This window comes from Aricia agestis, chromosome 5 (genome assembly GCF_905147365.1).
Source record: "Aricia agestis chromosome 5, ilAriAges1.1, whole genome shotgun sequence".
NCBI lineage: Eukaryota > Metazoa > Arthropoda > Insecta > Lepidoptera > Lycaenidae > Aricia > Aricia agestis.
In genome coordinates this window covers 4,793,916-4,820,959 of record NC_056410.1, presented here as the reverse complement: position 1 = coordinate 4,820,959, position 27,044 = coordinate 4,793,916, and the positions used below count along the sequence as shown (strand labels likewise).

The 27,044-nt window shown below is 34.3% G+C and overlaps 1 protein-coding gene across 3 annotated transcripts; it reads left to right on the top strand.

Moving 5' to 3' along the window:
* Positions 1 to 287: 287 nt before the first annotated feature.
* LOC121727279 (extracellular serine/threonine protein kinase four-jointed) lies at positions 288 to 25,917 on the top strand. Of its 3 annotated transcripts, none has more exons than XM_042115008.1 (2): positions 288 to 471; positions 23,979 to 25,917. In XM_042115008.1, the coding sequence occupies exon 2, from the start codon at positions 24,038 to 24,040 to the stop codon at positions 25,742 to 25,744; it is 1,707 nt and encodes a 568-aa protein (XP_041970942.1). In that variant the 5' UTR covers positions 288 to 471; positions 23,979 to 24,037; the 3' UTR covers positions 25,745 to 25,917. The 3 variants fall into 3 exon arrangements, with proteins under 3 accessions (XP_041970942.1, XP_041970945.1, XP_041970943.1); XM_042115011.1 differs by lacking the exon at positions 288 to 471 and adding an exon at positions 22,892 to 22,970; XM_042115009.1 differs by lacking the exon at positions 288 to 471 and adding an exon at positions 22,991 to 23,106.
* The last annotated feature ends 1,127 nt before the right edge of the window (positions 25,918 to 27,044 follow it).

Genomic DNA, 27,044 nt, shown 5'->3' with positions numbered 1-27,044 from the left:
AACGATGCTCAAAACCAAACCCATAATTTCATAATAAGGAGCCCTATCAATGAATCACTGTTCGGGGGCATAACTCACGCTTACTATAACGATCTATAGATCCTATAGATCCAACCTTGGATCTTTCAAAGAAATCATCGGAAAAAAGTCCATCGAGACGACCGTATGCATGCCATTATCGCCGTCTCGCTCTAGAATATAACAATGCGAGCGTCAGAGCGGGACGCGGGACCTCTTATTCAACAGTGCATGTTTTTAAGTCAGTATTGCACTGAAAGCTCGAGCGAGTAGTCGCGTCGGCGGATAACATATTCAAATTTATGTGAAAAAAGATCGTCCATAAAACTTTGTAGGTTAATATATTCGGATACATCACCGGACAGTTAAGAAGTTTAGTTTCTTGTGTTTTGTGTGGAAGATAATATTTGTGTGCATAATCTGGGATTTCGAGTCGCCGATCTCTGAGTTATGGTCAGTAATTCATAAATTTATTACATATTTGATTATTGATTATGATTGCTTATTTATTATCCGTTTTATTTACGGCTAGGAACTCTCTTAAGTCGTGAAATATTATGGTCGTGCATCTAGAAGCCTTTATCTTGGGTTATTGTTAGCTACTAAATTATATTTGTATCATGCTTTTAAATTATGATAAGTAACTCCTTTTACATTTCTTTTAAACTATTAAATGTATTAGAATAATAGTTGTTATACCTAATCCTCATACAATCAAAACTATAACTTTATTTTAATCTGTGAACTCTAAAAAATTGAACCTTTATCATGTTTTCAAAAATTAAAAATATATATTTACCGTAATAAAACTATATTGCGTGCTTTGTGTCCAGGTATTTTCATATTAAATTTCATCCATATCAGTTCAGCAGTTTAATACTTATAATATTAGTATCGCATTTATAATATTAACGAGCTTTTGCCCGCGGCTTCGCTCGCGTTAAGAAGTATTATTATATACAAACTTTCATCCCCTATTTTAACCCCTTGGGGTTGGAATTTATCAAAATCCTTTCTTAGCGGATGCCTACGTCATAACATCTACCTGCATGCCAAATTTCAGCCCGATCCGTCCAGTGGTTTGGGCTGTGCGTTGATAGATCACTATGTCAATCAGTCAGTCACCTCTGAGTTTTATATATATAGATACTAAAGACCATGATGATGAGACCATGGCTTTTATAATATCAAATCTGATTGTTCAAGGTTATAATACTTATTTTCAGTGTAGTTTTTATCCATCTATTCGTACATCAGATATAATCGGGCGGCCGTGGAACTGCCTCGGGGAGCGCGGATTCGATTGGTATCAACTTACAAAATATTACATTATATCATACTAGCCGTTCCCCGCGATATTGTTCGCTATACGCGAGCAAGACATTTTTCAATGAAATTATGTTATATTTATTTAATATCCATGCAATTATTATAAATGCAAAAGTGCGTCTATCTGTCTGTTACATCTTCACGCCCAAACCGCTGAAACTTATAGTAGGTTATAGGTACATAGGATACTTTTTATCCCGGAAAAATGTCCGGTTCTCGCGCTACAAACGAATTTTGGCGCAACGGAGTTCCGGTCGTCATCTAGTGACTAGTCTTTATAAATAACAAGAAAACTGATCCAGAAAATATATAAAACGAATAGTCACTTTGGAGCAAGTTAATATAAATCAACACAATAAAATATAGAGCTAAAAGCTGTCACAAATCCAAATAAATCTATAAAGAGCTGTTATTATGGGAGTTCAAGAATATGGTCAACGATATTCTTTCTAGTTCGTCGAAGTATTTATAAGGTGGTCTACATTTAAACGGAAGATCCGAGATAAAATTCGATTAATATCGTTTTCGAGTCATCTGTGTCACAAAAACTAGTGCAATGCTCGGATGTATAGAACCATCTGCAATTCTAATTCGTTAATAGTTTTAGTTTACGAGTGAAAATGGTAGTATTTCATAATTGTTTATTACCTGTTTCAAAAGCCTCTCTTCCGCGTTTCTTGTAAAAGTTAATGAAGCTTATAATTTACTACTTAATATATTTTATTCGTGTCCGCATGTAGAGGCATTATTGGAAATCTATTTTCAAGTATAACAAGAAAGAATTCGAATAACGCTAAAAGCTTTTTAATTTGTCCAAATAGAAACATTACTTTAATTTAAATCACTATAAAAGGTGTTTATTCGAGATTAACTTTATTATACACTCGTAAATTATTTTTATTGTCTTTGGGAAGTGTTGATTTGATATCAATACGCCTTGCAGATAGATGTTTGATAGTCATCGCCCATAACACGATACATAAAAAAATTTACGAGGTAGCTTAGTGGTTTTTTATGACACTATTGATGGGGATAGTATCCGTCTGTTACAAGAAGGTATCTGGAGCATGTGAATAGTTTTAATGTTAAAAAATTTACGTACCACATTTTGGTATTTCATCATGTTTTACCCCAAAATGTAAACTATAGTTGTGCGTACAAAACTTTTAATAAAGACAGAACAATTTACCCGGTAGCTAAACGGAGTCGTTAAGCTAAAGAGCTATAAATATTAACGATTATGATTCGTATTTGAACCCGATATTGTTCAATACATTGTTATTTTGAAGTACAGCTACCTAGGGTTATACGTAACGTAAGCTGGAATGTGGCATGACCTAGATTTCAGTCTAATCTTAGAATGGCTAGTTGAGTAGGCGGATTTTTGATTTAAGTTAGATTCGGCCCGGATTATTTGCATATGCGCAAGGCATGCAGAATTTATGTGACCTGACAGTTAGATAAATATAGTTTCGAGCTGCACAAAAGTGGAAACATAAATAAAATTAACTGCTTTTGACTTGTCATATTTCGTTTCGATTCATAAAAATGTCAAAAGAAAGAAGAAAGTTAACCACAAGAATTTTTCGATGAATTTTTTATGCTAAATTTGTTTAATATCAACGTGTCAAAATAATGTGATCATGAAAATATTATTTTTATTATATTTATTATAATATATTATATATGTATCTCCATTTAGCATACAGAAATGTGATAAGTATATAAAAATTTATTTATTTATATCAGGCTACATAGGTCCTTACTCTTAATATATGTATATATACCTTAATGACTAACATACATATAAATTATATACACTTAATAACTACACTTTATCACGATTTTTATATCGCGGTGTTTGTTGCCAAATTAAACCACAACAACTGGCATGATTTTGATAAAATTTTGTGTGTTTATCCTGCAGGTATAAGAATTAGGTATATCCGAAATAATGTATAGATCAAAATAGATCGGGGACAGTAAGTTGATTTTCTATAAAAAGAAAGTTTATCACAGTTGTTACAAAGCCTGAGTACGCCAAAACTATCTGTATGGAGTAAGACGTACTTTAGTAATAATATTTATTAGTAGCCATTGTTCGAAACCGGTCGCGGGTCTAGTATTTATTTGAAGTCATCGATTTCGTTTGTCAGATTGCGAAATAAAACACGAGACAGATATAACAAACGGTGAAGCCGTTTCTCACAACATGTCGAAGCTTAGACAAATTATTAACATTCGACCAACAGACAATCCTCAAAATTTGCTCATAAACTTGTCAATTTTTATTGCGAAACATGTTTTTATAGTGCAGAGCGAATAATAACTGTTCTTCAAACTTTCTAACGCTCGACGATGGCGACAAAATTAACGCTTTGTAAGTGACATGCAGAAAAATATTAAGTTATACAAAAATAAAACATACAAAACTTGTGAAACACATAATATGATTCAGAAAAATTTTACATTCAAAAGACATCAACGAGACGGGAGCGTTGATGTCTTTTGAACTGAGCGTGAAAAAAAACCTAAGCTGCTGTCAAAAATAAAAATTTATTAGAATTACATATTAAGTATATTAGTTACGTACGAATTTGACTACATCCTCTGTTACTATAGATCAACCAGAATATAATGGCAAAAAGTGAGAAAATAAATTGACTCTAGCAATACCGGTGTAGTTGGAATAAAACATTTTGATCCTTTTTTTCCTTATAACGGCGTATTCTGTGTGTGAAACATGCAAGTATAAAAATTTATCTAATGATCAAAGATATTTTTGGGAAATCTGCCATCAAAATTTGCCATCAGATTCTGGTAGATCTAAATAATTTTTCATTGTACTATCAGAGAAATCGATTTAGTGGCAAATCTGCATCAGTTGGTTGGGTTATGTCAAATTGGGTTATGACAAATCTACTAATCGGGCTGGTATAGCCTGACCAAATAACGTTGGTCCTGACTCTTTAACATTCTTTGGTAGATTAATAGAAAATGTAAACTTGGTACGCGAAAAAATTGCACAAAAAGCGACAAGCAAAGGATATGGGCGGAAGGCCCATAGACGACCCTAATTATTGTAATAAAAAAATCACTGGTGGTGTATTAAAATCTAAACACTGCTCTGATATGTCACAGCCTCTAACTCGTGGACCAGTTATCTAGTAGCCAGTTACTGCAATTAGCAGCGAGTTAGTTTACATTATCATTAACCAGGTTCTTTCACGCTCTATTAGTTAAGCCCCATGTTGTAATTAAGTAACATAGAAATTGATTCTTGGGCAGATGTGGGACGGTGTTTGGTGGCGTTATGCAAGGTCAATTCAGACCGTAACGCGACGCGTAGATGCATTTCTCAATTTGTATGGATTTGACAGATTTGCAAGAGGTCCCACGCAATTGAATTCTGTTCATTTAGTACAAATTTAGAAATGCATCTACGCGTCGCGTTTCGGTCTGAATTTACCCTATTGAATCGATACCTTTGACAGAACAATCCAAATATGTTTCCAGCGTATCTCCTCCAGTTTTTGTTCATAATCTATTTTCTATACTAATATTATGTATTATAAATAAAATAAAAAAAACAAAAAAAATATTTAAAAAGTTGTCTGCCTGTTACCACTTTACGCTTAAAGTGACTTAGGCGGAATCGTCCCTGGGAAGGTAGAGGATAGATTTGCCCAAAACATAATATCGTTTTCACACGATAAACGAATTCCTGCACACAAGAAGTGGCGGGCAAGATCTCGTTGTTGATATCTCTAAATCGAAGCGTATTTTCCGAAAGTACAGATATAATCGTCTATGTGATTGGCGAATACGCGAGCGACGAATCGGCAGTGGTGGTACGGCCACTCCCACACTATCACTATTTAAACGTGGGAGAATCATGCTTCCGCACGGATGGGTCTGCTTAAATAAGTATATGGTCAAGTGTGTCGCACTTAGTGTGAGGGTAGACAAGGCTTATTGATTTCGGGAGTACCTTTCACTTACCATCGTTCTGTCTGCTTGTTTCCCGTCATAAAAACGAAGCGTAAACTCCGTGAGAATCAATGACATACAAAAAGGTCGGGGATTGGGTACAATAAAGTGATAGATTTCGTGAGGTCCGGCCGCGCGCGCTTTGTTCGGGGTCACGCCGCTCGTGGGCTCGTTGTTACTCCTCTCATATTGGGCAATGACTCCATAACTAAATGCTCTGTTTCCATGACCGAGGTCAATTCCTCAGCTGCATCATTTTTAGGGTTCCGTAGTTTGTAACACTTGCAGTCCTTATATTTTACATCAATGATTATTATTGTTATTCTACACAGGTTGAGTTATAACTTTTCAAGTAGGAAAGATGCGGCTAAAAGTAAGTTTATTTTCTGCAACATCATAATTATACAAAAGGTACATGTTGATTCTTTGTTCGACCAACGTACATATCAAAATCTTAAATCTAGAAATTTATAGCACATCTGTTTCTTTTATAACCAGAAAGCAACTAGGGAATTTTAAAGCTGCATTCCTAAAATTGAACAGGCCATCAAAGTTTCGCATAATGTCAACAATACTACTTCAAGCATACAAAGCCACAGAAAAATGCTTGTTTTAAATATTCCATGCTTCCAAAATCCAGTTTAAAAATGCGACTTCAAAAATCTAGAAATCTCTACACAGTTACAAAACCTAGAAAAACGAGTCACACAGACAATTAAAATCATTCTCAAAACTACGCAGTCGTTTACAAAAAACGTAATATTCTTATGAATACCCGCGCTCCAGACTCAGGCTATAAAGTACGGCAACTTTAACAAGCCGTCGTAAAGTCGGGGAACATGAAATTTTTATGTACGGCAAAAAATATGAAGTGCGCGCCGTGTTAATCACCACTATTTATTGCCATTATGACGGGCCCACTGTCTACGAACGCGGAAATAATTCCAGGGTTCCTCTATTTCATAGATTTTATTAGCTCTATGTTTACCCGGGTAGTAAATTATAGTCTCATTTTATATTAACAGATTGAAGATTCTCTTTTATTTTTTTAATCTTTTAAAATTTAACAACAACATACTTAACAACTTTAAGTATTCATAGATTTAAACACTAATTCGAGTCTCGAGAAGCGTAAATTTGTTCGTCTCTAAAAGTATTCTTTATTCTTTCCTGGGATTAAATGTATTTTTAAGCCAAAGATATTAAAGTTTTGCACATTATCGCGTATATAATGTTAGTATGTATTTAGAAACACGATCATAATATTTTAATGAAAACAGAACATTGGTCAAAAACAAGTTGGTTTTAACAATGATTACTACAGCAATAATAATTATACTCTTTTCTTGCAAAATTTATTTCACTTTATTATGTAAATGATAAAGTGGAATAAGTGAAAAAAAAGTGAATAATTATTGCTGTAGGTAAAATATGAATTTCCACCAAGAAGTTACAGTACAATTGATATCATATTTTTAACAACACTATTCTATATTTCAGATAATTTCAGAGAATATTAAAAAATATATATTCTGCATAAAAAATTTTGAGTTTGAGTTTAATTTGATAGCGACTTACATAATATTCAAACCTAGTTATTAGAGTGAATGTTGAGTGAACATTCTTATCTACGACTGAAAATGATATCATCTACATGTAGCGAGGCTCACGTTAATTTTATAGCAGTTTTAACAGCTTAGAGGAAACCAACTGATTTACCGTTTGATATTACCTTAATTAATCTTGAGAACTGACATTTTACTAGTACTACTTGTACAAGAAATTGAAGAAAAGTTGTTTAAGAAAATTAAGAATGTATTATTATGATTATTATTTTATGAAATAAGGGGGAAACGAGCAAACAGGTCACCTGATGGAAAGCAACTTCCGTCGCCCACGGACACTCGCAGCATCAGAAGAGCTGCAGGTGCGTTGCCGGCCTTTTAAGAGGGAATAGGGTAATAGGGGAGGGTAGGGATGGAAAGGGAAGGGAATAGGGAAGGGAGTAGGGTAGGGGATTGGGCCTCCGGTAAAGTCACTCACTCGGCGAAACACAGCGCAAGCGCTGTTTCACGCCGGTTTTCTGTGACAACGTGGTATCTCTTCGGTCGAGCCGGCCCATTCGTGCCGTGCCGTGCATGGCTCAGCCACGTCTAAAAAACTATATAATGCTCTTATTTGGTAGCAGACAGTTCAATAACGCTGTCTGCTACAATATGTATTATATATATAAAAGAAGCAAGCTTTGCTATATGTGATTTTTTGCAACACAAAGTAACAAGAAAATATTATATTAAAATATGACTAACCCGTTTAAATAGGATTTAGATTTTATCACTAAATAAGTGTAAGAATGAATGAGGGGAAAATAATAATTAATCAGTAGATTACAAAATATGTTATGCCGTGTCATTGTACTGAATAATGATGATGAACGAAAAGTGTCAATTTGGGTCTTTCGAGTCTATTCAAAGTTTAGATTCTGAGATCAGATTCCAATTCGGGATGATCAATATTTGGGCGCAAAAAGCTAGGCCGGCTAATGACTATGGAATCTCTTTGTGCCCACTCCGGTATGTATTCCGCGAAGGACCATACACAATTAGACGTTTTGCCGGTTAAGAATCCGTGGGGATCGTTTTTAATTGTAACCGTTTCAGGCTTCCACTGAGAGCCCGTGAAAAACGTGTCTGACTTGAAAAAATGAACAGGTACATGCTAACTCCTTGTGGGCTGTTCGAGGTGCTTTGGGCGGGAAAGTATGGCTAAAGACTAAGTTCTTGAAGAACGTCTTTAAATAATATTACAGTAAAGACGGGAAGGTTTCATTGATTGTTTTATATCATCATAGACCCCAGTATTACAAATATTTTGGCCATTAAGTTGACCACGGTAAAAGTAAAGTTGACCACGGGAATGAGACAAAACTAGCTTTTACCGCGTCCAACAGTTATTTTAATAGTCATACAAAAGTTATAAGAGCTTTGACACGTACTTATTCCATTTCCCCAAAATGTACACGAGGCCATACATATTTTAACTCTACCACATTTTAATGAATATCCGCTTAGAATCTTTATGTATTTTATAAACCATTCTCAATTAAAGCGCTTGACAAGTTTTATAAATAGTCTTATCGTCATATGCCAATTTTAATCTAAATGTATACTTACAAGCTTGGAATAGTTCGATAATGGAATTCTTAAATACATTTACGTAATATCTGTCACACCATCTACAGCACGGTAACATAAACTTGTTTATATACCTAATACCTACTACCTATATTATTTACTGGAAATGAGTAAATAGTATCATAATATAAGGTACTTATCCTTAACTCTATATGTTGTGTATGTATTATAATATTTATTGTCGTAAGTCAATAAAAATTGCGTACAAAGAACAATAGAAAAGTCAATAAAATGGATACAACGCCACTTGCTGCTCTTACAGCCTCACATATCTTGTTTCATAAAGTTATTATACACTAATTTATAAGCAATAAAACATTTTATAGTCACTATAAACGAAATTGTTCAATATTTTGATATATAAAATTTATTCACATTTTTAACATATTTTAAAACACTCTGTATGGAGGTCTCCGCTTGTTTTGCGTATTTTTTATGTTAACATAACTCTTACGAAACAATTCATTACTTTTTATTCCATAAGGAGATTAATTTATTTTTATTACCTTGGGATCTTAGAATTCAAATTAATAATTATATTTTAAAATGTGTTTTGGGGTTATTTTAAAATTTTAGTCGCTTAATTAATTTTTATTGAAGAAATAAAATTTAGATTGAAGATATTACGATACCGCATAAATAAAATTACGTAATTTTGTCACACATCCTCACAAGGCCTGAGAAACATATTATCTCTACATTTATTTAATATTCTTTAAATAGTCAATACACATGTATATTTAAAAATGATAGGGGTAACTCCTTCATGAACTAATAATGTTAATACAATAGGAATTATCATTCCTTATAGTCTTGCCAGTCACCAATACAGTAATCAATTTTTAACTATAAAATACTAGATGTCCCGCGCGGCTTCGCCCGCGTAAATTAGGAATTTTACAGAAACCGTACATTTTCCCATAAAAAATATTTTCCCCGTTTTTCCCGCATTTTCCTGAGTTTTTTTAGTCGTATTAGTCTTAGCGTGATAATATATTATATAATATAGCCTGTAGTCAAACTATTTTTAGAAATAAAATAAAGATTTTTTTAAAATTATCGCTTGACAAACTCGAGTCTCGATCTAAAAGACTATGAAATGGTATAATATGGTAGTGATGATGATGATGATGATGATGAATGTAATTTGCATAGTAGCATATGGTTCCTGTTCTTAAAACAACGCCGAAACTCCCAAACTTGTATCTATAAAGAATCAGGAGTTCTCTCAGCACCTTCCGAACCACGGTATACCAGGTATATCTCGGTGCAAACTTTTACTTGTTGGTAGCATATGCTTAGAATACTTCTCACGAAACCGAAGTCACCACACGTTTCCCTATAAGTTTTGAGGAGTTCCCTCGATCCTTCATCAGATCACCACTTTTGTGGATATAAAAATCGGGTAACATACGGCGGAGTAATCGTTGAATATAAGAAAACGAACATAACACCTCCCCCATTTTGAAAGTCGGTTAAAATTGTAGCCTATGTGTTATTCTGATGTATAAGCTATATTATTGTAAAGTTTCATTAAAATCCGTTCAGTAGTTTTTGCGTGAAAGAGTAACAAACATCCATACATCCACACATCCATACATCCAAACAAACTTTCGCCTTTATAATATTAGTAGGATGTACCCTATAATATATTATCACGCTAAGACCAATAGAAGCGGAGCACCAATGAAGAATGTTTCAAAATCGGGTGATTTTTCCTATTGTGCTGCGTAAACGATAAAAGTTTCGCAAAAATTGGCAGAATTTTCTTTATTTACCCATGAATTAGTTACTCTCTCGGGTCTGTGGCTGTTTGGTTGTTCGTTTTGTTCGGTGTTGCTATGTGTCTGTGCGGATGATTTTCTTGCTCTCTGTATTCGATGCCTATCCCTATCCTGGCTGAGGCGAGCCTCATGCTCTACAGATGATTCTCTTTCTCTCTGTATTCGATTTCTATCACTATTCTGGCTGAGGCGAGCCTCACGCTCTACAGACGATTCTCTTTCTCTCTGTATTCGATTTCTATCACTATTCTGGCTGAGGCGAGCCTCACGCTCTACAGACGATTCTCTTTCTCTCTGTATTCGAATTCTATCATTTTTCCGACTGAGGCGAGCCTCACGCTCTACAGACGATTCTCTTTCTCTCTGTATCCGAATTCTATCATTTTTCCGACTGAGGCGAGCCTCACGCTCTACAGACGATTCTCTTTCTCTCTGTATCCGATTTCTATCACTATTCTGGCTGAGGCGAGTCTCACGTTCCGTTGACGATTCTTCATCTCTTGCTCAACGTGCTCTTTTGGCATTCACTGTACTACGACCTATGTTCGAACGACGACGTCTTCCAGGCATGATCGTATAGTAATACCCACAAAGCAACAAATAACCCAATCGCAAAGCAAAAACAAAAGTCCGTTTTTCTAACCAAGTCAAATATATTTTTATCGACAATTCAGAAACCAAAGAACCAGAAACAATGAATATCTGAAAGAAAGCGCTGTGGTTGCTCCTCTGCGTTACCGTCTGCACAACCACACAATGACGAAATACACTATCTACTACAATAACATAAGCCCGAAGCTTATGAGAGCCCCCGGCCGGTTCCGCCGTAACCGCTATGTCCCTCGGCCGCCGCCGCGCGACATATTTTTTGATTCCGCGTAAGTTTATACGTTTGAAAACTTCTAAAGTATTGATCGAAATTGTATAGTGTAAAAGACAATTATAATCTACATTTAATTTCTTAGCTTCCAAACATGTTTATTTGGATAAGGGTTAATGTTGTAAATTGTTAAAATCGCTTCGTAAATAAGCCATTATTTTTCGTAAAAAGTAAAGAACAAAAATGGCTATTGTGAGTTATCCCTAAGAAATAGACATATACCATCGCGGACTTTTTTGTTTACCTTATTAAGGTGTACAATACTGTAGTACATTATTTTGATCTATCTCGTAGGGTTTAGCCAGCGTTTGCAATATAAACGCAAAAAAATGAATTTATTTACGACATAACATTAGAAACTTCTAAAATTATCAGTGTTTCTCTACCATATTATGCATATGTTATACATATAAACCTTCCTATTGAAACACTCAATCTATTAAAAAAAACTGCATCAAAATCCGTTGAGTAGTTTTAAAGATCTAAGCATACATACACACATACATACAGACAGCGGAAAGCGACTTTGTTTTATACTATTTAGAGATATAAAACACAGTACAAAGTGTAATTTTAAAATTTTCAGATCGGGAATACAAGTAAAACGTAGGTTACATATTCCGGGGAGTATTTGTCCCAGTTCTATTTAAAATAAGTTAAACTATTCAATAGAGTCATCTACGGACTACGACCGGTCCGGGATCGAACCCGCGCTCGCCGATAACATCGCCGCCCGACCGACGACGGTATTCCAAAAATTCTTACCGAGATAGTGCCGTACGGTGCGCAAAACAACAAAACAAACACCACAAAAAACGACAAAAACGCAATGCAAATGGAGCTCATTGAACATAAACAATTTATGTTCAGCAAATTAGGAAAATAATAAATGACTTCTGAGGTTCGGGTCCGATACACGTTTGGCCAGTTTCTAACTCAAAGGCCACGTAAAATATTATCTTATTAATGAAAGACAAATAGCCGATAATATATTGTCGTGCGAGTTATTTGTTGATATAATCCGAGAATCTAAAAATATGTAGTGGGAACCCGCAGCGGGCGTGGAGGCGTCGTGATGCCAATTTTGTAAATCGCTACTCATCAATCCTACTCTATTGCCTTGAACACTCACCACGTCGATTCCCAACAATAATTTCGGTGCAAGACAAAGACAAGACGTATAATAGCATACGCTTATTTTCGGCACAAGTACATTGTCGTAAAGGATATTTTGGCGAAAATGAGTTATTGTCCTTTACGACAATTGCCGGTATTGATATAATATTATATATACATTATACACCTCTAATGTGTGCTTAAACGCGTTATGACTTATGATTTTATACACTGCAGTTAGAGATTAGGGTTAACGATTAATGTAAGTTAAGGAAGAGAATTATAATTGCAGAACTCGGATGATACAATCGTCGCTTTGTGTTTTACCGTAAGTGCATACCATTGTAGCTTATCTCTATAAATTATAATAAAACTGCAACTACGTAGGACATGGGATGTATAAATAAATTAAATGGAAGGAACGGTATGAAAAAGTTTCATCGAATGTGGTCTAGCAGACATTGCTGGAAAAATGTTGCTCAACTAAATTTTATCAATGTTTTATTGTAATAAAAATTTGCATTATTTAAATTAATGGTTTTTGCTAACGCTCCAAGCGAACGTCAGGCCCATATCATTCATGCTCACATACATACCTGTGTTCTGGTCCTTTTTTTGTACTGGCAATACTTAATATGCTTACGGACCCTTAGTGAGTTATCGAAAAAGTTATCAGTGTATTTTTTCTTGTAAATATTTTTTGAGGCAAGTTCTGTTGATAAAAATTAACGATAGCAACACTAAAAATGTTGCTCGCGCTGCCCGAGGTATGTCACGGTTAAGTGGTTACTGCAAAGTGGTGGCCACTCCCACCGCTCCCACCGGACATCACGCATCATGATCATGTGATCGGTGATCATGCTGCTTTTGTTTCAACATCAGTATTATTGAGACCACCAAAAAATTCACTATGAATAATACCAGTATGGCCATCAATATTTACTTTGCAGTTAGGAAATCTGTTTAGGATAAAATCTTTTAGTTCTGATAATTTTGATGAAAATGAAGACTCAATGCTGATTGGTCGTCAGCATTGAGTCTTTATTATCATATCAGAAACTTTTAAGGATCGAGATGTATAAAAAGACACTTTAGCATCCACGCCAATATTATAAATGCCATAGAACGCTTTGGCATTGTTTCTCTGTCTGTGTTTTCTTTTTATACTAAAACCACTGAATCAATTTTGTTATTTACTGTACAGATACTTTTAGCCACTTATTTTTAGCATAGAGGATCGTTTTTATCCTAGAAAAATGTCCAATTCTGCACAACGCAGTCGCGGTCGCAGGTAGAATCTAGCTCCTCAAAGCCAAGATCAACGGTAAAACAAATGTGCGTCCATTTTGGTAATTGAGTACGTTTTATTAATTAACATCGGATACATTAGGAGGAGATTTATAATGTAGTACACTAATTACAGTGATAAGCTCGATCGTCCGTCGTGGAGGTCATCTGTTTGGGCTAATCCGCAAGCGACGGTAGACGGCATTTCATTAATAAATTAAACGTGTCGCCGACAGTTGTATACTTTTTGCTTTAATGTATATTTATACTATAGTATACAGAATTACAGAGTATACCGTAATGATTCAAAATTCGCAAGGATGAAGGAATATTTTGAGTTTTAAGTACTGTCAGAAAAATTGATAATAATATATAGTTTGCGGACCTACGTTACAACTTACAACTTAAAAAATTTATTTGACTTAAACCGACCACGTAGGTTCACCATTAGCCTATAAATATAAGTAAAAAAAGTCAATAGTCATGTGTAAATCCTTTTTTTGGCAAAGTTTAGTATGTATTTGTATGTAGATTCAAAACTCATTATTTTTTCAAAAATAAATTGCTATTTTCTAAAGCTTAATCATTGTCACTGGTTACAATAAACGCATATTATTTATTGATAAATTAATTAAATTTGGTAATTTTTTACTCATTTGAATATTATTTTTAGTTTGAAGGATCTAAGCTCTGCGGGGTTTCGACTCGTATGAAAAATATCCTTGAAATACTTTAAAAACACAACATTACCATAATTTAGTCAAGTGACAACTATTTAGACATTTTTAACCGACTTCCAAAAACGAGGAGGTTATACGTTCGGCTGTGGATATATAATATATAATATTTTTTTAATGTAATAATCGACTCGTGCACAGCAAATGGAAAACATAAGTACGTAACTATTATAATAGTCGCTGAATTAATTTCTTACTAAAATATCATTATGAAATGTACAGTTAAAACTATGAAAGGCCATGCAAAATGTGCTGTCTATACAGAAATTTCCTTTAAGGATTACACACGCTTGTAGTTTTTTGAAGTCAGTTAAAATCATACATTAATAACAATATTTCGTATTTTTAATATTATTATCATCCCTAGTTGTAAAAGAAAATGGTGTTTAGGATACACTTACTAGTAATATTCACATTCTTTAAACAATAGCCAACCTTAAACAACCGATTAGCAAAAAGTAAAAGTATCAGGACAAATGACGTAAAAGGTTTAGTGGATACGATGCGATGCCATTTCACTTCTGTGACAATGGGATAAAGTCGAAAATTGTGTGCACGTCCACGTCCGGCGAATGTATTAGCAAGGAGAATGACATCCTAAGAGCCCTTACCGCGTGAAACCATAAAATTGCAGGACACCACCACATTATCTTAAACCAAGTTTAACCATCCGTCAGATTTATACTATTTGCTACTTTGTCAAAGTTTGTATAATGTATAGACTATACTATAATAGATCTTAGGTTTTTTTGGAGTTGGTAAAAAACACATTCATGACTTTTTTGCCGCCTAGCCATTGCCTTGCATCTTGGTGCTTCCCATGTCGTCATGTCGTGTGGGACGCTACTTGTGTCGAGACTCTGGCCTCGTCCCATGTTCAGGGCATTTCGAGCTGTGTGGGCGCAGCCGCCAACCAAGCAGAGAACCTAAAGCGGCGCAAATATGAGAACCTCAGCGGAGATCTCAAATTTGAACCGATAGGTACCGATCTCATATAGAAACCCTAGGTGCGTGGGGTCCGGGAGCACATAAGCTTTTTAGATAAATATCTAAGAAGCTTATTGAAGTCACCGAAACCCCAGAGCCGGGAGCTACGTGGCACAGCGGATAGCAATTGCCATCCAACGTGGTAATGCTGTCAGCTTGCTAGGCACTCTGCCAGATGGAGATCGAACTGGGGAAGTTTTTCTTTTTATAGTTTTATATTTTAAGTTTGTATATTTTTCATATTATTTTATTTTTATTTCATTATAAATTAACTATTATTATTTGTATTTTTATTCAAAAATGTGCAATAAAAACACACCTTTTAAATACGACAATTATGAGATTAAGTAAACAATAAAGCTATGTTTAAGTTTTAAAACAATTGAAGCTTACTTAGCTGTAATTAAATTAAGATTTTAACACATGCCCCATTTATTATATTTTGTCAAAGTCTTCATTAAATTGATATTCAATCATCATCATATTTTAAACATAATATTGTTAATTAATAATACTCATTTCATTCACAATATTTCATTTCATTTCATCCCATTGTCGCAAAGCACGTTGTATTTCACCTTTCATTGGAACACATTTCATCCATAAAAAACTGTGCTGAATTCACCAACAGAATCACATTTAACATTTTATATTTTGTTAAATGTGATTCTGTTGGTGAATAAATAAATAAATAAATAAATCATTAAATATCTCTGAGTGCGGCCGGTAATTAATATACAGAACTACTTTAACTATTAACAATGATTGTTCAATGTTAACCGTCAGTTAACGAGGAGCGGTGTGTCCGGACGAAATCTGATCCTGCGGTGGACAGGCGATCGCGTTTCGTCCATTGTCATTTTGTACCTAACACTAACACCTAGCCTGTCTAGCTCTCGAAACATAATCATAACTTATATGTGTTCCGCAGACCTCTAAGTGAAGTTAAGTTGTGTCGGTGAGACAAGTTGAAACGCGAAACTGTTGAATAAATGTTAGTTAATAGGGTTGAACACTTTAGCCGTGTACACAGATATATCTTACTAATAATATAATGGACGTTTCACTTGATGTATTTGTTACATGACGTAGTTAATGGATCTCTATGAAAAACATCGTTCAAACCTTCATAAGGTTTTATTTAAATGCTATGTTTCTGTCTATTATAGCGGTTCGAAGGTGAGTTTAAAAGTAACGTTTGGAATAAAACTCTTGATGATAAGAATCAAACTTGACTTGTGGACCATTTTGTACGAGAAACTATTGTTCAAATTTGGTAGAGTCTGCATTTTTTCAGCGAAACGTCGAGGAGCGCAGCGGGGTGCGAACCCAAAAATCGCCAGTTCATTGAAGTACGCTATGAGCTCACCAGCGTAACATTTAGACGAACAAAAAACCTGATTTTCTCGTGTTTGTTTTGCCGCACGCCTGCAGGCACCGATTATTTGATATTAATATTATATTTATATTGATAACTGGTATTGAAACGATCAAAGTAGTATCAGTAATTGGTAGTTTGGTCGCGGCCCGGCGCTAATCTTAACTAGCCATGGTTATAGCTTATGGATTTCGAGTAACGTAACTTTAATTTAGAATATTTAAACAAATCATTTTGTTTTAGATCAATCGGAATTATTTATAGCACAGATTTTGCATTAGAACTAAATTATCTATTTATGAGTTCTATAATACTTTTAACACCTGTTAGACTCTAACTAACTAAAAAAAACCTAATCGTAATCTTCTAAAATTTAAATAAATATCTTAAACTTTATAAATAAATATTTATTTGTCTCATTCAATATTGTTCATATATGAGTAGAAAGTAATGTAGTTGGACTGTGAAATATAAACAGTAATGGTCTGATGTATTGACTATGTTTTTAACGTGCTGCCAATAAATAATATTCAACTAGGAAATAACTTTTGGCCGTAGGGTTGTCAAAACGTGTTAGATTTGTTGAATAAAGACTGTTGTATACCTTTTAGAGTTTCATGTAAAATCTAACAACGTTTTTTTTTTTAAATTAATGTTTGTGTCAATTTTCTAAAATTGAATTCTCGAGTAACAAAGAGTTCTCCTATTCATAATATAATTCGCGATGTTTAGCCGCAAACATATAATATTTTTTAACCTGCCTGCCTGCCGCGCACATAAGTAAAATTTATAGTCGTGCAAAAAGTAAAGTGAGTTTTATTGCGCTAGTATGATTTACTGTGAAAAACTTTATAGAGATTATCTCACATCAATTACGGTATAATGCTGGACTAGTGAATCTCTTCGAGCGTGACCCGTGACATTTACCTTCCTCGAGGTTGTAAAAAAATGGCAACCCTCGATCTAAGTGATATATTCACGGCGATAGATAGAGTGGGTGGACGCAGACAATAGCCGGTAAAGAGTTGTGTGGACCCCTTTGAATGCGCGTCAATTTAATAAAATTATTGCCTCGATATTGCCGGATAGAGTTTTTTGTGACGCAGTGTTGCTAGATAAATAATATTACTCCCCCGGACGGGACTTTTTATTGTTTCATTTGATATTTGATACGCGGTGTGTCCGTTGTTGGTTGTGACGTTTATGACTTCGAAATTTTAATATCTCAAGTTTATCTTCGATGTAACGTATAAGTAACGACTTTTATTTATCGTTACCGAGATCTCTTGATAAAGTTTGATGTAGCTCTATCTTTCTATGTCGTCTATCTTTTTTACTTTCGATTTAAAATCATAACATTGAATTTGTTAATTATTGTTCTCGATATATGATACTTTATAGTAAAATGCTTTACTATGCATTGTTACTCCTATAAATTGATGTTTTTCTACATAAAACGTAATTACACCATGGTTCTTGTAAAAATAACATAAAATATACATATCATCATTTTGTATTAAATAGATTTAGTATAGAAACTATAATAAGAAATACTTTTAATGCAAACTCTGTTTAACTTACATACAAATTATTTTATTAAGAATTCTATAGCATCAAAAATAGTCCAATATAAGGAGAGATGGAAAGCTTTCATTGTATTCAAAAAAGCAGAGTTACAACAGTAAAATTTTTAACAACTCTTAGCTTATAATATCATAATATTTGTGTAATGGTTTATATTAATTACATTTGTGTAGAATACAACACAGTCAGAGTAAAAAGTATAAATACGCTTCCTCGTTCGTAGCCGACCATAAAACGACAGGGGTCTTAATGCTTAGGCATTTTAATAGTGTAAAAACCTGATGGTTCTCATATGGGCATTCCGTAGAAGTATTACAAAAGATTCCCTATAAAAACATGTAGGTTGCCTCTAGTTAATGGTACAAATATAGAAAGTTAAGTCCCGTACAACGATAGCGTGGAAATTAAATTATAATAGTCAATTGAAGCTAACGACTGTGTACTAAAACGTTGAGGCTCTAATGCCCGTTTTCACTAGCCACTCCCTTCTTTAGTGTCCTATCTTTTAGGAATTTACTGACGCTTATAATTTTATCAACTAAGTCCTTAAGGACTAACTTCCGCATTTTGCGACATTTAAATATTACTTAACTTTAATTTTATGAAGAGTTTGTCAGAAAGGGTTTCGTCAAAACTTAAGTTATTTGACACATTTTTTAGTCCGATTACGTGCAAACTTTAACAGAATAAAACCACGTAACATAATACGATGTTAATACAAAAACAAGCATGTTACAGACACTATTTCTTATTTTATAAATTAGTCTCGCTTCCACAAATTATCTTTACGGGTGGCAATTATTAATTTTCCTATGTTATACACATTACCTAGCGCTATAAAAATACTCGAACAGGTTTGTAAATTAGACTTTTAACACGATAATATACACTTGGGTTTAATGTGTACCGGCCTGGAGTCTAGACACCGTTAGCGTTTCCGGAGAGACCTAGAATAGGAATTGTAGGGACAATCTTCACTCCCTTATATATTATTTGTAATTAGTAATTACAAAGGAAGGTTGTGCAATGTGCAGGCGACAAAGTTTCATTAAAAAGTTTACTTATATTTAAGTGCGCACATGATATTTAAACTGCTTTTTTTAGACATGTGTTAACACTTACTATAATATATTTTAATAGCATCCCTCTTACATGTCTTGAAGTATAACATTTATGAATTAAAGTAGATGTAGCCTCCCGTTGTTATAAAATTCGAGTTCTTTCTTATTTCAAGGAATGGAATAAACATGTACGCCTATGTTACAAAACTATCATTCAAAGTACTATTTCCTTTTCATTTGACGCCAAGTGTTAATACACGATTATGGTTTTATTACGAGTATATTATCTCTGTATTTGTACTGTATTACTTATTACTGTATCTACTTACTAACACTAAGTACGCAACATTTAAGGCAGGTAGAGTTTACAGTTACGGTGTCAAGAGGCTTCACCGACTTTCCTTTTGAAGTGTTATGTGTTTTGTCGAAGTGATGAGTCACCCGTGATAATCACTGGCTTATAATTGTTCGACTTAATTAGTTATGTCAGGTTGTTGGTTCTGAGTCGCATTGTAAAAGTTTCGTCATGGCTTTTTATAATATTTCCTCCTTACTAGTAAAAAGATCTAACACTCTTTACATACTTTACAGCGATAAAATGTTTTTTTATTATTTCTAACGTATGAGACATGAATAAAAACATTATGTTCTTATGACTTACATGGTACATCACATCCACATAATATTATCTTTTCTTGAGAAATAACCCCGAAATAAAGACTCAAGATGTTAAGCATACTTAGTTTATGAGGTCTACCAGAATCTAATGGCAAAAAGTGGGAAAATAAATTGACTCTAGCAATACCGACCGGGGTAATTGGAATAAAACCTTTTTTCTTTTAGCGGTTGATTCTGTGTATTAAACATGCAAATATAAATCTTTATCCAATGATTAAGGATATTTTTTGAAAATCTGCTGTCAAAAATTATTGCCATCAGATTCTGGTATAGACCTATAAAAATTATTACCTACTGGGATATACCTCGACTGTAAAATATTAAGTTAGTTGGGTTAAAGGACCACCAACGCACTTCTTGTATTCCTAGGAGACGGTTATATTGCTAACATACCTCTACTAGGCCTTTGAGTAATAAAATCACGTGTAAATTAAAAATAATTGTTATTAAAGATACATAATATATTTAACCTACCTAAACTTACCAAATGTTTTATGAACCACATATTTTTTTTTACAATAAAGGCTTATTGAAAATCAAGAAACATTTTCCAATTAATCAATTAGAATAAATCAATACACAGTATCGGGGTACCACAAGTGCGCCCACTCGCTCCAAACTTGTTTCGTTTTTTTATCCGTGTAAGAATTTTGTATAACACGACGTGTCGCGGCCGGTGGGTCTCACTTGTTTATTGACCCACGTGTCAGGGAGCGGGATGTATGTGGGGTAAATATTACCCATTGGGGTATTGGGGTACCCATCGGGATATTAATGCTTCCTGTTTTAATTTTAATTGGCGTTTTAATTTAATTTATGTTAATTTTTTATTTGTATCTAACGGGCCCTTGTTTGGCTTATGATAATTAAGGGACAGCTTTTTTTGGACTCCCGCTTAGATAAAAAAAAATTTTTTGTAAATACAATGTCCCAGGATTACCGACAAAATATGTTTTCTTAATGAAAATAATTTTAATTTTACATTAATTTCCTTGCTAAATAAGTTTTGAAAGGATGATCAATATAAATTACTATAAACTCTATAAGATGGATTTTAAAATTACATTTTATTTTACTACAAACATGAAACAACAAAAAATACCCACTTAAAGTCTTCTAGCAACAGAGTTATAATTTTTCAAGTAAATCTGTTGAGGTATAAACATTATCGTCAACTATGTACATAAATATTACGGCCGTTAAAAACACAAAACTAGTAAAATGTACAGTTATAAAGATATTTTATGTCGTTTAAGAAAATAATAAATCATTCGTAAACGAGTCTCACCGCCCAGGTGGTACAAACTTAATCAAATATAAGAACTTAATAACTTCTAGACGCGGGACTCGACGTGGCGCGGTGTAGTAATGTACGACGATGTCCACTGATTGATATGTACATTGTACAGTTAACAAGAAAGACGATGTTAGTATTTTTTTAAGTGAAAGTATGTCATTTTGTGTACCAGAACATAAAACGCCACAGTTTTAAGCTGAAAAAGAAATTGTTAGGTTCAGGACTCAGGAGTAGAGTTTACAAACTCTTAAAACTCACAAAATATTTTTGTATACAGTATTTGTCAAAAGTAAAAAATAAAAGAATACTCAAAGGGGATAGAAAATAATATAATCCGTAAAGTAGTTAAAAGGTTATCGAAATTAATGAGTCATTAGTATGTTGTGACGGGCAAGTGCGCGTCAGATAGAGCGGCTAGAGTAATCTGTAGCGGGAGTGACACCGGCCGTACTTGGAGTGACATCGCCCCGACTCGTAATCACAACGCGATTAATCGATATTAACGACTAAACGATTCTAGCCACTGGATAATCGAAATGTATTGCCGTGTAATTAAATATTGATGTATAAACACTTATCGACGCGTGTTCACACGAATCGTATTAGCAATATTGCGAGTGAACCTCCGAATAAAACCATAAAATGTTAAGCAAAGGAATTTTCAGAAATTAACAACTTTCGACGCCTCCGGCGCTTTTTTTAAGTTCGCCGTTTTGAACTCCTTTATTCGTATAGTAAATTAAATTGATTAACTCACGACGGAGTAGCTGCGGGCTCGCGTTAGTATGCTCAATTATTTATACGGAATTTAATATTAGTCGAAGTGGACTCGCCCTCGGCGCTCTCCTTGACATTCTAGACTTAAGATATGACTGCATAAAAATTCAATACCTAGGATGTATCCATTTTAATACCGAGCTGTCATGAATATTTTATTGCGCAATTAAAATTAGATTTACGCCGAAGTACGTGGCGCGGTCGCGGCCGCAGTATCCCCTTACTCCGTGATTCATCTCTACATTAACAGATGAAATTCGCATCGCCGCCGGCTACCGCCAGGAGGAAGCCCCGGCTATGCTAATATTATTATCATAAAACATTCTGTACTTCATACTTTTATTAATTTTATTTTATCTGGTACTTATTAGGTTTTCTTCGAATTTCCTGTGTCTGTTGAACAACTATGCCAGTATAATCTAGACATTCGTAGATTAGACAATACCTAAACCTAATGTCACTACATTTTATTAGCGAGAGTAAAATATTATTGAGGTTTTATACAAAACGTTATCGAGTTCGAAGTTTGTGGCGCGGTCGAGTTTAGTGCGCCAGATAGGCCGGCGACCAATAAAATCCAGTTTCGCTTTTAACATATCTTTATTGTCAAACAACAAATAAAACAAAGCAACGAGCGAATCGCATGCAAAGCAATCTATAAACTTGTCCTGTAAACACTCGTTAAAGTGGTCACCCTATAAATACAATTTGAACGAATTTATTGTTAATTGAAATTTCATAAGAATCGATTGGTTTCATGATTTTATTGCTCACATGAATAATAGCAGGGACCGGGCGTGAACGTGACACGTTAAGTTTCAGATATAATTTCAAAATTATATTTCTAACATTTCTTCGAGGCCGGAAATTCGAGTGGTTTAAAAACGTTTTATCGCTATTGCTCACTTGTTTGTATTTTCTGTTTGTTTTCAATTGCACGTGGAAATATCTACATTGTTCTTTATGTTATCAGGATAAGATAATGCGGAATGCCTATTACTTACTCAGAGTAAGTGAATTTTTCAAGCGCGTACATAACGTATATCTTCCTTCATTGTAACAAAACAAGCAGATTAATTTATTTATATAAAACATTTTTGTACTTAAATAATGTGCCTTAAAAATATAAGTACCTGGATGACCGAGCTTTGCTCGGTATAGCAAACACTCATTGACTTCGTGTTACTTAATAACGCCATCTGCTGGTCGTTAAAACAATTAGTTGCTAACAAAATAGTATTATTATTCGCCAATAGATGTCAGGAAGAGTCATATTTTTCAGTTTATCGATTATCGATAAAACACGAATAAAAAGACATTTTCTGAAAATGATTCCTAGCTAGATCGTTTATCGCCCCCGAAACCCCCTATATATTAAATTTCATGAAAATCGTTGGAGCCGATTCCGAGATTTATCCTCATCACCTTGATGAGTGGCAGTCTTCCACAGTGCGTTTTTCCCGTAACTTTCTGCCGCGCACTGTAAAACTCTGGAATTAACTGTCACCAGCAGTATTTCCGGACCGATACGACCTGCAAACCTTCAAGAAAAGAGCGTATACCCTCTTAAAAGGCCGGCAACGCACCTGCAGCTCTTCTGATGTTGCGAGTGTCCATGGGCGACGGTAGTTGCTTACCATCAGGTGACCCGTTTGCTCGTTTGCCCCCTTATTTAATATAAAAAAAATATATATTATTATCTTCACTATAGCTGTTACCACTTTCCAAACCCACCCACATTTTGTAAACAATATTGTTAAAGTTCTCAGTAATTTGTAACTTTGTGTTACTACAATATTTTATGCAGCTTTAATATAATTCAAGTTATGTTTTTACACATACATTTTTACAGTATTGTAATAATAGTTTATTTTGTTACAGATCCGAAGCGAACGAAGATGAGCACATCGACATAACAAGATAGTCGAGACAACATCAAAATGGCAGCAGAAAATCCACAGGAAAAGAGCGCGACTAAACATATCCAATACACGTTACCAACATTTAAAAATATCAATGAGAAATTATCCGTAAAACTGGACAGAAAAATAAATATTGCAATTGATCAGAAAATGTACAATATGAGAAGAAATTTTATAATATACAGTGGTTTTGGATACAGACGAGACTTAATGAGAAGGAATCCCACAAAAAAGGATTGCAGTTTCTACAACTACTGCCTTCTTAGTGTTTTAGCTAGTTTTATACTTGGTTTAGTGATAGGAGTAGCCATAGTGCGATCGACGCAGTCGCATGTGATAGCGCAAAGTTTTAAATCCCGAAGAGTCATTAATTTAAATTCCACGAGAGACGGTCATACTAGGACTCTTAATTCAATAAAAATGGATAGTGATCTCAAAATAAATGATATCGACGTTTCTGATAAAGATTTAGGTAGATTTATACCAGTATCATTTACGGGCGATAAAGACATTCATAAGCAGAAAATGGACGTTTACCCTAAAGGCCTGACGGATCATATGAAGGAAATATTAAGAGACAACAAGGAAACGAATCACAGACACAGTATATCTAATATCAATTTAACGGTTCACGTTCCTAATGATCGAACAATCCTCTACGAAAATATTTTCTGGGGGCCCGAGGTCGAAAACTCGATGCCCCAAGGCTACGGTGAAAATAGCGCAGAAGTTTGGGAAAAATATATCGACCAAAGCGAGGTCGTCAAAATGGAAGCGGGCTGTGGGAGAATGCAAAACCGCTTAGTAACATTCAAAGATGGCGTCCAGGCTTGCGTGCGATACAGACAAAACACCGACCAAATACAAGGAGAAATATTCAGCTTCTATCTTGCGAGGCTTTTGAATTTAACGAACTTAGCACCATCGGTTGTCAAAGTCGTAGATCTAAAAGATAAGCTATGGAACAGCGTGGCGAACGATATTGCGACCGCACAGTGGAATTCTAACCGAGCCGTTGTGCTAACGCAGTACATACCGAGCCTTGAATCAGCGACGATTCCAGATATTTTTAAACCCTCTAATAGACATCTGAATAAAATAGACGTGATGAATATGTCTCTTAAAGAAAACGACACGATCCAAGATAATAAACAGATATTAATAAATAAATTAAAGAATAAGGGAATGAAAACGAAGAGCGAAAATACCGAAAAATTCGATCATATCGATGTAAAATTAAACAAGAAGACGATCGATTCGTTTGTAGAGCTCGCGCAATGGTCGGACTTGATTATTTTCGACTATCTAACAGCAAATTTAGATAGAATCGTAAATAATTTATTCAATTACCAGTGGAATATTAATATCATGGATGGACCGGCGCACAATTTAGCTCGGAAAATGGACAGTGGACTGTTGGTGTTCCTTGATAACGAGTCGGGGCTCCTGCACGGTTATAGACTATTGAAAAAATATAATGTGTATCATAGTTTAATGTTGGACAATTTGTGCGTTTTTAGAAAAAGAACAGTGGATGCTCTGAAGCAATTGCACAGCTCCTCCGTCGGTAGCAAAATTAGTGAAATGTTTCATAGTAAAAATAACGCTGTGATAAGAGACATTCTACCGCCGTTGCCGGAGAAGAACGCTAAAATATTACACGACAGGATAGGAAAAGTGTTGAGTCAGATCGAAAGTTGTGAGCAGAAGTTCGCGAATAGATAGTTTTAGGAATGTGTAAATTGACAAGACTGTTTGACCATAAATTGTATACCTACAGTAACATAGTTCCTGCGGTATAAAGTGTATTAAATGCTAATAATAGTGATATTAAAACCTTTAAGCAGATTGTATCTAAAATATTTTTTATGAGCGTGTTCCTCATAGCAATGTCCAATATGTAGATAGTAATTTTACTCACATTTTCATTTTGACTCCTAAATTATTTGTGAATTTAGGAAAATTCATTATTATTAATAAATACTTAAAGGATTTAAATGTACACACTTTCACTTTGTGAAAATGGTATAAATAAAGGTACACAAGTACTTTTTGTGATATGTACTAATTATTGTAAAAAATATTGTATGCCATATTTGCCCTTAAAACATTATGATTACAGCATAATATCGAATAATAGTGATATTGAAACACTGAATTTGCTAATCATCCACAGCTGTCTATAACAAAGACTATTATTTCTCGGAGTTTATTGTAATAGCGAAGTAGACAGCGATTTAAGCGATATCGATTTGTAAATGAAGTCGTGTAAATGATGTGTATTCTCTTTATTACGCTATTGAATTGTTAATTTATTTATTTGTAAGGGCGTTAGTGTTGTAAAGCATTTTATCGATACCAAATATTGTTATTTATTGTAAAAATACGTGCCAGTATATTCTCTCGTGATATTTGTTTAAATGTAAATATTGTACATTTTGTAATTCTAAACGCCGACGGGTAAATATAATTGAGGTGCGATTGAGTTGTAACGCTTTCTTTTTCGAATATTCAAATTTTATTACCCCTACGATCCCGAACTAGATTGATAAAGTCGATTTATAGTCACAAATAGATCAATAAAATGGAGTTTTATGCGTAATAAATATAAAATAAACAAATTTATTAGCCGTACCACGAAACAGCGTTCGTTGAATGGTTCGAGAGTAGTTGTAACTGTTCGAGCCTATTAATATTATATATTTTTGCCCGTCACGGTGTTTGTACATACTTAAGGATGAATGTAAATAGATGTAAAAAATATGCAATTATGATAAATAAAAGACTTTTCATAGAAAGCGATCTTTGTTATTTATATTTTAAGATTTGGTCCTACATAATTAGTTAAGAGGCCGCTCCAGCCTGCTTTTGTTATGCTGTGTTTCACACAGCATGTGACATTTTCTGTATGAGACAGTGCAGTGTTTGTATGGTAGGTCGCAAAAATACAGTTTTTATATTATTATTGCGGTTATAAAATTATTGTGGTCGCCATATACTATAACTTACATATCGAAATAAAGGT